The following is a 14,367-nucleotide window of genomic DNA, read 5'->3' as shown; positions in this document are numbered from 1 at the left end:
AATCTTTTACTACTCAAGAATTCTACGCCCTTCGTCCGAGATTGATACAGTCCTTTTTTTTTTTCTTTTTTAGTCCGCCATAAATAATAGTTTACTTTATCTTTATTACTATTTTCGTTCTATGCTAACAGTTTCTTTTTTAAATAAAAAAATTTAATTATTTATCACTTCTATATATCTAATGCAACATTAATTTCTTCTTTTCTATTTTATCCTTGTGTTGGAATAAGAAATCTTATAATATCTGTAGAAGATTAAATTTAGCTAATTTAACTAGTTTTTTCCTATAATTAACCCTATTAAATATTTTTTAATCTAAATGAATTGTAAAAAGGTGAAAATTAGTACAAAATGGAAAGAGTATTAGCAACTATGAAAAATATATTTTATTAGTAATATAGATATTACCGCATGCAATTAATTTCATGATCTGTATTTTAAAATTGTGGCTTTTATAAAATGTTACATTCTCTATTCCAGTTTAAAAGTATATTTTTTCTCGAAATGAAATGAATATTTAACTCTTTAATCCAACAATTTTATAATCACATCTCATTTCTCACCTTTCTAGTTATTAACTGTAGTATTTATATTAATCAATGTTTAATTGGTTCTATTTGTAGATAGTATAGCAAATTAAATTTATCTAAAAATATTTTAAATTTAATTAAACTATTTCTTTCATGAAATATTATAGTAACAAATATTTTTTATGGTGACTTTACTTTTAATATTAAATTTTCATGATACAGATGAAATGGAAAAGTAAAATAAAACTAAAATGATTGAATGCACCCATCCTAATGTGATATATCACCACCTAAAGTGCTTTTACCAAATTATAACGATCTCAATTTAAATTATAGAGAAACTATTGCTACATTTATATTTTTTATAAAATTATTTAAATTACGCTTTAGTTATATCTTTTTATTGATACGAGTCTATTTCACTTAATCCCGAGATTGGTACTGCAGTGGTGGGCGTACTACTATTATTTTTGCAAACACACTCGGACCCTATGCTCTGCGGAAGGAGTTTTCACTTTGAAGGTAGGAGTACCATATACAAAGAAGTGCAATCCTTTTCCCTGTCAAAAGAATATTATATGCACGATATTTTTAAAAGAAAAAGAAAACAAGTATATTTATATATATATATATGGAACCACTCTAAACAAACCTCATGATCCATTGATCATTATGTCCAGTGGCGATCATGTAATGTAATGGATCTTCATGAATGGATGGGTCCCATTTTCTATGTCTTCCCATGTCCAATGTCCAATTATCCATATATGTATATATAATAATATTCAATGTCACATGCGGCAAAATCAAATGTGTAAGCTGCTGGCTTCCATTAACAAAACAATGTGGCTTACGGCCATAGGCATGCAGGCGTGTGACACCCTACAAGTCTTAGAACAAAGATATCACTTACTTTACTTGAAGCTGAGGACGATAAGTTGCCAAATAGCAATTTTACATATGGAACAACTTATTAAGAATTTTAAATTTTTATCTTAACTCATATGTGCCTCTATCACCCACTTTCAGGAATAAATGCATTTTAGTATTCCTTCTATTTTCCTACTCTCCGATTACAATTTCAGCAATCTTAGCCATGTGAAAACCAAATTTCTAATACAGTTTACCCAATTATTGACTCTACAGCCTATGGGGATAAATACCAGCCAGCCAAAACCTAACAGTACCAGGACGAATTTCAGAAATTCTTATACAGAAATAAATAAATGAACACTGTAAACAGTGTAATACATACAACACAGAAGACAAATGAAAAAGATGTTAATATATTAGAATCATAGAATTTGTATCATGTGTGTGGTGTAGACTGCATCTTAACCGTGTCTAACTACACGTCTTCATGGATTCATTTGACTGTCAAGAGGAAGACAATGAAGTTGATATATACTTACGTATTTATTTATTTAATTATAGCAAAGTTAGGGGTTTAAATGGTCAATAAATCAGTCCAACTTTAGGTGCTGTGAGCTGTGAGGTTTATCTAAGAATACTGGTAACTCTTTTTTCTTCCAAAACAACACAGTAATCATCGAATAAATACAACTAATGCAAAAAAATTATTAAATAAATTATCACCTCATCTATAAATTATGATATTATTTAGTAAATTTATTATTTACATTAATTATTATTTTTAATCATGAATAATTAATAAGTAATAATACATTTAAATTTTATTTACAAATAGAGTAAATTTATTTAAGAACTTTTTCATGTAATGCTGATCTCATTAGCTTGTTACTTGTTGTAGTCGAGCCAGAGGTAGATCGGACCCACCAATTTTGTGAGTTGAATAAGGAGGATTAGGTGGTCAAAGCTTTGGCAAGCAAGTTCCACTCTATGCTAGTGACATCACATCTCCAATTTTCTTTTTTCTTTTTTCAAAAATGTTCTCATTGCTTCGGGGTGACTATGACTAGAGTGGGCTGGGCTGAAATGGCAAGCCGGCCCTCACATATTTCTTACCATTGAAATCAATTATAAGACATTTGAAATAACTAGGCATCAGGAAAATTAATAATTAATAATTTGAAAAAACAAAAACAAAAAGTTTGTACAAAATTAAACTGGTAGGGCCAAGGCCACCCCTAACTTGAACAATATTAGGTCAAATCAAACTTGCAGCCTCAAAGAGCATAGTGTGAATTAACCTTTCAAAATATAGAAATGGAATACTGAAGAGAATTGCCATATGTTCAGTTTTCCACTGAAACTTGTGTACCATTCATATTTATTTGATGTAATTTTGGCAGAAGCAATGCACTTCTAGTGGACTTTGCACTAAGAAAATAGCATATTATAAAAATTAAAAGGGACCATTTTAGGTCAAAATCATGACACAAAAAAGGGCCATAGAATCAAAATGCTTTAAGAAGAACTTATCAACAAAAACACTTAACAGAGACCTGGAATTTTATAGCTTGTAAGTGTAATATTATTCATGTGTTGTGTTATGATGGATTGATGGCTTAGTTGAATTGCATATATGAGCTGCATTAGATAATTAGTTTCTTTCTAATGGGAAGTTGCAGTGATCTTATCTTGGGACCCATTTCAAATTTTGGGAATTTGTAATCAAAAAAAAACTTTTTAGCAATTAAATCAAACAGAATAAATTAAATCGGCATGCTTCAATCCTAATCAAAAATTAAAAATTTAATGTATTATTATGTATCGATTTTTAAATCAAAAAAAAATTAGTTTGATTATAATTTAAGAATATAAAAAATATAAAAACTAAACCGTACTTAAGATTGAATAAAAATAATTTAGTATTATTATTTTAGTTTCTAAATGACTAGAGAAATTGCTATTTTGATAAGATATTATCAAGCTTGAAATTCATTATATAAAATAAGTCATACTTCTACTGCACATGATAGTTTTATTTTATTTTATATTAAAAAATAGTTGTTCATGACATATTTCTTTTATAAAATAAAAGATAATAATTAGTTTCATAAATTCAAAATTACACATTTTTCACATGTAATCGTAAATAGTTTAACTTTTATGAGACATAAACTATTTATATACATACGATTATATACTATCTTAATACGTTCAAAACAGAAATTAACATCATACCAAGTAATGCAAACCAAGTAGGCAAAGTATGCAAATCGAAATTAAATAATTGGATAATTTTATCATATCATTTAAATAAAATTGACTAATTTTTTGATTAAATTTTTTATAAATCAATCAAATCGAACCATAAATACTCAAGGATAGAGACATGAGAATTAATAGCCTTTCAACCAATAATTAATGGACGCATATTTAAGTGCATTACGTAGTTTTTTTTTTTTTTTTTTTTAGGAAAGTCCATTATCTAATTTTAAATCATAAGTAAAAAGGACTAAGAACTAATATTGTGGAAACTTGTGTTTTTTCAGAATGTTTTTCCTAATATATAAAAACAAAATAGCAAAGTATTTTTAAACCAAAAAATCCACAATCATTTATATGAAAAAGTCGTATGCTACTTATCCATAAGTTGTACATTAGACGGTTTTATTCATTAAGTTGTATTGAATTTACTTTTTTCTTTATCAATTATATATATATATATAATATTTGATAATAAATAATAGATCTAAGCATAAAAAAGGGGAATGAAGAAGTGGCTGCGGTTGAGAGTGTCCAAACAAACGGTCTCTCCATTGTGTAGGACCAAAGAAAGGACTTCCAATCAGACATGGGGAACAAGACACGCGTCTGATAGGCAGAAAAATCATTGGATCTCGCTGCGTGGCATCAAAGATTGGTCACTCCACCAATCCTACCCCGTCATTTATTTTGGATTCTCTCATCCATCAATTCGAAGGCTAATCTTTACGGTCTTACGATATATTCAAATTCTTTTCTCATAATGGTTTTCTTTTTTTAAAAGATTTTAAAGAATATTATCTAAAATAAAACAAAAAATTGAAAATATTAAATATAAAAATATTTAAATTAAATATGCTTTTTATATTTTACTATTTCATTAAAAATATTAATTAATAAACATATAAAAATTTACTATATAGTTATCAAATAAAAATAAAATAATTATTTACCTGAATTTAGTGTGTATATTATAAATAGTAGGAAAGTAATATAAACATATGAATTCTTTTACATTTTAAATATGATGATAAACACATACTGTATTATTTAGAACTAATGATCAATTATTTATTGATTTGGTATATAAATAGAAATATATATTAAAATTTTATATTAGAATTAAAAATAATTTTTTTTTTCAGATATAGAAAAATCAAAACTAACTTTTTATTTTATATTTAAAAGAATTAAATGAAAATGAATCTTTAGAACTTCTATATAGATTTTCTAACTGTAAAGAGATTTGAGATTTGATATGGTTTCTGTGCTCAACAACTGTAATAAAATGGAGCAATAGCTTGATAAATAATAATCATCTTAAAGTTAACATAATTCAGCAGTGAGTACCTAATTTGATCAAGAAACAAAACAAAAGAGCCCACTCGAGTCCTACCTTTCTTGGTTGCGCATTTACATTACGCCATCTGGGCCACTCTTATTCTCTTCATTCAGATCTCAGCTTCAGGAAATGATAGAGACTCAAAACAGAAGCCATAAACCCTTTCTTCCTTTCCTTTTCTTTTTTTTTTATCCCACTGTGCACACGACAATGACTAGTGACCCCAAAACTGAACAAACTGAGCGTGGAGAAGAAATTTGGTGGGAGCAGGTTGGAGAAACCATGCAACTAAGCGACGTGTGAAGATTTTGTTGCTTGGTGGTAAATAAATATCATATATGTATGACAATGTGTAAGAGCAGAAGTTCATGAGTCGGGTTTTGCAGAGTTAATAAAACTGAAGCAACGAGGAGGTATCTTTGATGTGTAGTCTAACTGAAAAAAAGCCCAGACGCATCGAGGTGCGTGTGAAATGCCAAATCATGAAGAGAGTCAGGTGTACACTTACGATGAAAAGCTGTGCGTGGCAGGGTTTGACATTTGGCTTTATTATGATTATGATTATTATTTATTTATTTATGGAATTTATTTGGTTTACTTTCTTCGATGATTTGGTCTGCGTAATTAACGGCACGAAAGCCTTCCAGCCATCTAAAGATGTAAAATAGGAAAACTTGATATTCTTCCAAAGTTTTTTACTCAATTGCCTCATGCTATCTATCAACCTATGCACTTTATTATCAAATTCATATTCTTATGTTTATTTTTATCATAATTATATTGACTCTTTTCTATTTAAATATTTTTAAAAAAAATATATAAATATCTAAAAACTCAATTTCTAAAATTTGAATTTAATTTCTCGTAGCTTAATCAAATCGCTTTTAAATCGCTGAACTTAATGGTAATATATTTCGATTTGATAAGTCTCGTACAAAGCCATAGTCATATTAAATGCCATCTTAAACTCCATTCAATATTTTAAACTTAAAAGAATATTATTTTTGCCATTTACAATCACTCACATGTGACTAGAACCGATAATCCCTATAATTTAGGTAACAAGGATTCTAAGGTGACATGACACATATAAAAGTCATTAATGTGACCTTACAAGTTCCACTTTAGCAAAATTTGATCATAAACATATTAAGGGTGCATCTTTATATAACATTAATTAAAAAATCTGAATATTGAAAGGTATAGATTGAATTTTAGTACCCAATTTGATTTATCTTACATAGTTCAGATACACCTGCCATGTAATTTACCAGTTTTTTTTATTTGATTGAACTTAGTTTTAGTCGGGACCTTTAGAAGAAGAATGTGTGATTATTAAATTGGAAGCGGATCCCTCAAGTCTATTTTATTCCTCTATTTCCTTAAATCCATTGTTCTCCATTGTTATTATACAAATTAAAAAAAATGTAGATCTTTTTTAATTAATATTATTATTTTTCTAAAATAAATGTACTAAACTTTCTATAATTACATTAATAATATTTGCGTTAGTTAATGAATAAGACATTTGATAATTACTTACTAAATCAGCAATTTAGAAAAGTAGACTATGATTTTTACGACGGATGAAAATACTAAATTTAAATTCATCTAAAGAGATATTTGAATTAAAAGCACGAGAGGAAAAACTATTTTTATTTAATAGCTAAACTTTTTATTTTAAAATTAAAAAATTTACTTTTGTTTTATAATTAAAAAATAATTAATACTCGTACGATTAATTTATCATTATAAGAAAATATAAAATTAATGTAAGATAATGAGATTTGAATATCTCAATTATAAAGTATATAAAAATCATATGAAATTGTAAGATTTTTAATTTTATAAATTAAAAGAATATATATGTTAAAGAGGAAAAAAATGCAAAAATCTTTTCCTTCTCATGTATAAAAGGAAATATGAATTTAAATAAAGTATTATTCATCTAATAATAGATTTGGAAAAGCAAAAATTAAAAGGACACCGGTGGCCGCTCCCTATTAGTTCCAACCAAGACAAGTATGGGAATATTAATCCCACACAAATGCATGAGGCCTACTACTCAGCTTAATTAAAGGAGAGATAGAAAGGAAAAATGGTTATCCTAATATACGCCATTGAGTGGACATGCTGAGACTTTTATCGCTTTTTCTTTTCTGTTTTTTCTTTTTTCCTTTCATCGTAAAGTCGGATGTTTGAAAATTTTCAACTATATGACACATGGACCAGTCAAATGCACTCAATTTTGTGGTAAAAATAAGACTGCATTTGAGTCCATTTTTGAATGCATCTATTTTCATACTTAAATCCAATTTATCAGCAAATTTAACATAACTTCCACATAAATTTTTTAGATGGATTTAATTTATCATATTATTTATGAAATAAATTATAAATATTTTTAAAAATATTATTTATCAAAGATTGATATTTATGTTATTTATTTATTTATTTATGACTAATAACTATTTTTGATAGAAAATTAATGATGTATATGTAATAATTAATATATAATATCTCATATTATTAATATTATTAACTTTATTTACTATATAATGAATTGTATTTATTTAAAAATTTATATTGTGAATACAGATAAAAAAATTTAAAATTATAGAAGATTTACACTTTATATGAACGAGAGGTAGAATTAATTGAATGTCTTACAAGTTCATTTTCACTATGTTCAATATATATATATGAATAACTTAATTTTCATAAAATTGAAAAAAGAAAATTAATCATAGTAATATTATTAGAATTGAGATATTTTTTTATAAATTATAGAGAGAAAAAGAATGAGAGAAAGGAGAAGAGAAAAAGAGCTGCGACGTCGATAGCAAATTGGCCACGAGACGAAAGCACTGGAAGTGGCTTAAGAGAATTTTAAATTAATTTTAATTTTAGCATATTAAGTTATGCCATCTTTTCAAAGAGAATAAAAACTTTTATAGATGTGCTGGGCTTAATGTAAAGTATCATTTTCCTTAATTATGTTTTGTTCTCAAATTTGCTGAATTTGTAATAGCTATAAATAGAGAAAGTAAATAAATGTTCTATTGGGTGCCCATACAAGCAAGCACGCATCCCTTCAGAAAGCTCCTGTCCTGCCAGCAATAAACAGCGTACAGCCGCTCTTCCTGATGCCGCTGGCGCTGGCCGCATAAATCGGCATAATAACTTTGAATGACTTGTCCAGTTAAGTTAGCATTTAATGCATAACAACTCAAAAGAAACTAATTTATTTCTCCATTCTCTAATTACCTTAACTCTTAAATTTTATATTTACTAACAATTTTTATTCAATTATTTCATAATTGTAAAATAATTACAAATACTTTCAATTTATTTTTACATATATTTTTTCATAATAATTTTTAAAATTTCACAATAAAAAATTGCATGGCAAACAATTAAATTTATTAAAATAAAAATTAGTAAATCAGTAAAAATATTATTACGTTTAGATGTATATATATGAGCCTTTTAATAATCATATTATTAAGTCTATAACAAATTATTTTTGTTAATTCATAATATTTAGTTTTTTTAGTAAGCATAGTTGACTTTCCAAGTCATCTTTCTCATTGTGAAATTTAAAAAATTATCATTGAAAAATATTTTAAAAATAATTCAAAACATGCGTATTTATTTTAAAATTTTAAAACAATTGGATAATATTGTTAACAAGTATAAATTTTAGGATTTAATTAATAATCAAGCCTATTAAAAAAGATAATTTTAAGTTTTCATATATTTATAATACTGAAAATTATATAATAAATTAAGCAGATCATATAACAATACTATTGAAATTTAAAATATTTCCTTGTGGTTTTGCCAGACATAAATATTCTTTGTACCAAGAAAATATAATTTTTTCATTCTGTTAGTATTTTTTTAAGTATAAATCATTTTTTATCTTTTATAATATAATATAATAAAACTTTTATAGATTAAATACTTTTTAAATAAATATTTTTGATTATAAAAATTATTAAGACAATATATCTTTATTTTTTATTTAAACTTAGAAAGTAATTGTTTTCAATGATAATTTAATATAAAATGACCTTTATAATGCAATGTTGGATGCTATATCACTCAAAAATTATATTTTAGTGATAATTGATGTTAAATATTATAAAATTATATAAAAATTAACAAAATATAACGTACATTAAAAATGATTGTAAAAGTATATGAAATGTTCTTACTTTAAAAAGTATGTGTCCCTTAAATAAAAAAATATTGAACTATAAAATAATTATTCTAAATTTTACTTTAAAAATAAAGTCGAGCCTACCCAAATTTATAAGTTCAATTCCGTCTTTTGTGTTGACTAATATTTTTCACATTTGATTTATGACATGTTTACTTCAGCTGATGAGTGCAACCGGTAGCTGAAGGACGATAAATTAGTTTAATAAAATTTTATTAGTTATTATTGTTAGTATATTAAATGATCATTGATGGTATTAACTGATAAAAAAGAATATTAAATATAGATGATACAATCAATAACTGATTGGAACTAAATTATCTCTCAATTCTTGATTTCTACTAAATACTTTAATATAAATAGTAAATCAGTGTATCAAGATGTCAATATGAGATTTTATTTCGGTGGTACACAATTGTCATTGTTCATATATTAAATGTGGATTGGTGGATTTCCTGCGGAGCTATTTTTTTTGGTAAGAGATTATGGTCCAACTAGTCGATACAACGGTATATTAGATCGTGTCCTGAGGCATCGTGATACAATCATATCACACGTTCAATGATAAACAACTATCAGCTTCATAAAACCTCTAAACCAAACACTCTCTTAGTTAACAATTATATCACTTCATTTTTTATTTATTAAATAATTTTAATATTATTTATGTTTTTATAACAATAATAATAATAGTTATTATTATATATATATACTATTATTATTAATATTTAAAGAAGCTAATCTTATTCTTAATTAAAATTATAAATTATATTATACTATAATTATAGTATTTGTTCTAATAAATATTGAACTGATCTTAAATCGACCTTTCAAGTTTTGATTTTGGTTTGAATCGGTTTTAATTTCGAATTTGACTGACCCAATTCTGGAGTAATTTTGATTTTGAACTAGCCCATATCTGGCTCTATGCTTTTTGATCCAAGGATGCCTAACTTTTTTACTTGTCATTTTAGAATTTGTGTTTTTTTTTTCTTTTTATTTTAGTATTATTAATTTTTTAATAATATAACTATAAACATTGATTTTCAATAATAGAATAATTTCTCAAATGATTTAATATTAAATTAACTATAAAATATTATAAATTTAATTTAAAAACTTTTCTATCTTATTTTTGTGAAATTAAGATTAAAAATAAATATTATTATTATTATCATAAATTTATTGTAGTTAGTTATAAAATAAAATACTTAATAAATAGTTTTATTATTAGAATCTATATTATATTAATATAAGAACATGAAGAAAGACATTAGTTGAAATAGTATTAAAATGAAAAAAAAATTAAGACCATCTATCTAAATTGACAAAATATTATAGATATTTAAGTGAATAAAGCGCCTAAATATGAAATAACTTTTGTATCTTTCCTACTAAAATTTACAAAATTATATAATATGGCATTATTTGGTAACTTTAGAATTTAAACTTCTATTCTTAAAGGTCCCAATTCAAAAGTTTGTCTTTAAAAAAAATATTAGGAAATAATATCAATTTGAGTTCCCGATTAACTATTGCTAGTGTAAGAGGGATAAATTCTTGAAAGTATTGGTAATCTATTTTTACTTAAAAAAATTAAAATTGGTCTCTCTTTCATATATATATATATATATATATATATATATATATATATATATATTTTAACAGTAAAATCTCTTTACAACAATATTCTATATAAATATAATTTCCAGATAAAATTACGATTTCAATTATAAATAAAAATAAAATTTATATTATAATGAGTTATCAGTTTGTTAAAATATTATATTAAAAAATATTTCTATATATAATATATTTAAAACATAATTTTAAGAAATATTTTTATATATAATATATTTAAAATATAATTTTAGAAAATATATTATGTTATATTTTACCTTATTGTAGTATTATTTTATTTTATCAATTTTATTTTGATAATATATTAATGTTTCTTATTTGATTTTTATAACACTTAAATTTTATTAAATTATAATTTTTTGATATTTATAAATTTTTTATAATACTATATAAATTTTTTATTATATATAAAATCAAATTATATTCATATAAACTCTTTTAAATAGAGAAGTACAACTTTAATTGATAAAATTAAAAGTATTTATAATTATAAAAATAGAAAGAGATTTACTATTTAGCTTTGGTATTCACATGGCACGTGGGTTTACAATCAATTGCCAACTGGTACGTAGCTATAACAAACTAACCAATTTTATTGACTCGTCCAAGAAAGCCACGTATTCAATGTGAGGAAACTTTAGTCTGGCCAGGAAGACCACGCTTACTAATTTAGTTTTTTTTTTTTTGTTTTTTTAATTACTAATTTAGTAATTAACTCTCAAATAATATTCATCATTCATTTTAACAAAGTTATTATTATATGTAACTAATTTTTCACCCTTTACATTTTAAAATTATATAACTTTTATAAAAAGTTCAATAAAAGTATTTTAAGGATATAGTGAAAAAATGTAGGTCCAATTACCTGATAAATTATGAATCCTTAACGTTTCAATAAATCTAGTTAATTGTATTATTTTTTTCCAAAAAAATTATCAGACAATGGAGAATTGACCAGAGCAGTAGTTTGACTGCTGAGTATATTAAAAAAATATTTTATATAATTTAATTTGCGTGTAAATGAAAATCAACTGCTTGTTTTAGAATGGATGAAGTATTGTTTACCGGAGTTCAAAAGTCTTTGGTTACATTATACAAAACATTTATTTTCTTTTCTTTTTTAATTAGAAGTTGAAAAGTCTTTGATCGCGTGATAATATTTTTTCACTAATTTTATATATCAAGAATTTTATATTAATATATTTACTTTTGAATTAAAATTTTAAGATAAAGAATAGTTTTCTAGATTTATAGTGACTAAATTATGGCCCAAAAAGAATATTAGTATCAGAGATATTGAATTTTGCAATGGGTTGATGGTCTAAAAGTAGTCGTGCATACTATCAAATTTCAAAACAGTTAAGAATTTTTGAATGGATTTCCAATGTAGCATTTAAATAAAATGAAAAGTAAAAACCTTAGCTGGTAGTTTTGTAAAAGTGGACGCAAAGATGAAAAAGAAAAGTCTGGGGGAAAAAATTTAAGAAATAAATCGTGCAGTATAAAACGCATGGTTCATAAATCTAGTCACGGAAATCGGCATAAAAGAGCTTGGCAACGGGGCCTAATAAAATGGGCTTCATGTATTCAAATTGGAAAAATGTAGAAAATACAAAGAATACAAATGATGGGAGTAGCAATTATCACCATGCATATACACTCAATAAATAAACTTAGATTAAAAAGAAGATAGTATTTATATGCTCACCTGGCATTATATATGGACTTCCAAAAAGTGGTAAAAGAAAAAAAAGATAATTTACCCAAATGAGCAAGATTTGCATGTTACTTGTCCCTCTTTCTCCTTTCATAAATTAATTTCTTTTGCTGTTTATGCAAAATCCACATAAAACTAATATAAATTTTTGGGACAAATTTACAACTGTTTTTCATTTGTTTTATATTATATCTACAAATCATAATTTTTGGGTTGTGTGTGTCTTTTGGTGGAGGAATGCTTGTCACCTACTCCTTTTTAAGTTGTCCAATCTCTCTTATATGCTTCTTCTAGCTCCTCCTCTATAGAAAGAGAAATAAGTAAAGCTTTGATCTTTACTTGCTCTATCTGCTTCTTCAATGGAGAGGCACAAATGCAAGCTCTGCACTAGAACTTTTGCCAATGGGAGAGCTTTAGGTGGTCACATGAAGGCCCACTTAGCCACCTTACCTCTCCCTCCAAGAACCACAGCGATTCATCAACAGCAGCAGCAACTCGGTGCTGAGTCAGCTTCATCTTCCTATTCTTCTTCTGGTGAAGAACACGAACACGAACACGAACAGGAAATGAACAGCTTTGAAGTTGAAGAGAAGGCTTTGGTTTATGGGTTAAGAGAGAATCCCAAGAGAAGTTTCAGGTTTGCAGATCCTGAGTTTTCTTTTGCTGTTGATGCTGGTTCTGTTGTTGTTCAAGATAGAGAAAGTGAGACCGAGTCGAGAAACCCAACTCGCAGACGATCTAAAAGAACTCGAAAATCGGGTTTTCTTGATAATCAGAAGCATAATCTCGACGTTAAGAAACTTAAGTTCAAGAATCCCAGTTCGTCGGCTGCTGAGTCTGAGTCTCCGCCACCGCCACCGGTGGAGCCAGAACCGGTAAGTTCAGTCTCAGATACTTCCCCTGAAGAAGATGTTGCTATGTGTCTTATGATGCTTTCGAGAGATGTTTGGATGAGAAACAGTGACGCAGAACAAGATCAAGAACAAGGCAGTTACAATAAATTAGGCGGAGAAGGATCAATCGATCATATGGTGTTGTTGGGGAATACGAGAAAAGAGGAGATCATCAAAGTCAGAAAGATTCGCGGGAAGTTCAGATGTGAGAAATGTATGAAACTATTTCGATCTTCTCAAGCATTGGTTACGCATAAGAAGATTTGCTGTTTAAATGGAACAGAGCTAAGAAAGAATGACAGCAATGAGCGAATTTTTGAGTGCCCTTATTGCTTCAAAGTTTTTGGGTCTGGACAAGCACTCGGCGGGCATAAAAGATCGCATCTTATGGGTTCTTCCACGGTTGCTTCTGCTGCCGCTGCTGAAAATTCTTCTAAACACGAAAACAATCTGATAGATCTTAACTTACCTGCTCCAATAGACGACGATGACTATAGCGTGGTCTCTGATGCCTAATCCATAGACACTATCAAGTTCATTTAAGTCGAATTATTATTTTTTTTTTTTCTTTCTGCAATTTGATTAAGTGGGTATTTGTAGTTATAGAAATATTTGCCTATTATCTTCATTTTTGCATGCTTCTTCTAGATTTTGGCAACTCCCATTCATGACTGACTACCACAAATTCATTTTCTTTCCTTGAATTTTCCGCAACTTGTTTTTGTCCTGTCATTGCTTAGTTTCTCAGATGATACTGTTCCTGTAGCAAAATCTGAAATTCATTTCTTTTATTGAACTTACCAACTCATTTAATGCACAAAATTTCATTGACATAGTTTGCCCCATCTTCTTTTTCATTTGTTGTTTGTTTGGTTTGGTGCGCATGA

The 14,367-nt window shown here is 26.6% G+C and overlaps 1 protein-coding gene across 1 annotated transcript; it reads left to right on the top strand.

The window, feature by feature from the left end:
• Positions 1–12,799: 12,799 nt before the first annotated feature.
• Positions 12,800–14,116, top strand: LOC8288730 (zinc finger protein ZAT4). The gene has a single exon (XM_015725214.3). It carries the CDS (start codon positions 12,947–12,949, stop codon positions 13,994–13,996), a length of 1,050 nt encoding a protein of 349 aa, XP_015580700.1. The 5' UTR covers positions 12,800–12,946; the 3' UTR covers positions 13,997–14,116.
• The last annotated feature ends 251 nt before the right edge of the window (positions 14,117–14,367 follow it).

The sequence above is a fragment of the Ricinus communis genome, chromosome 5, assembly GCF_019578655.1.
Source record: "Ricinus communis isolate WT05 ecotype wild-type chromosome 5, ASM1957865v1, whole genome shotgun sequence".
NCBI classification, from domain to species: Eukaryota; Viridiplantae; Streptophyta; class Magnoliopsida; order Malpighiales; family Euphorbiaceae; genus Ricinus; species Ricinus communis.
Note: the sequence above shows the minus strand (reverse complement) of the source record. Positions and strands in the feature narration are given on the sequence as shown.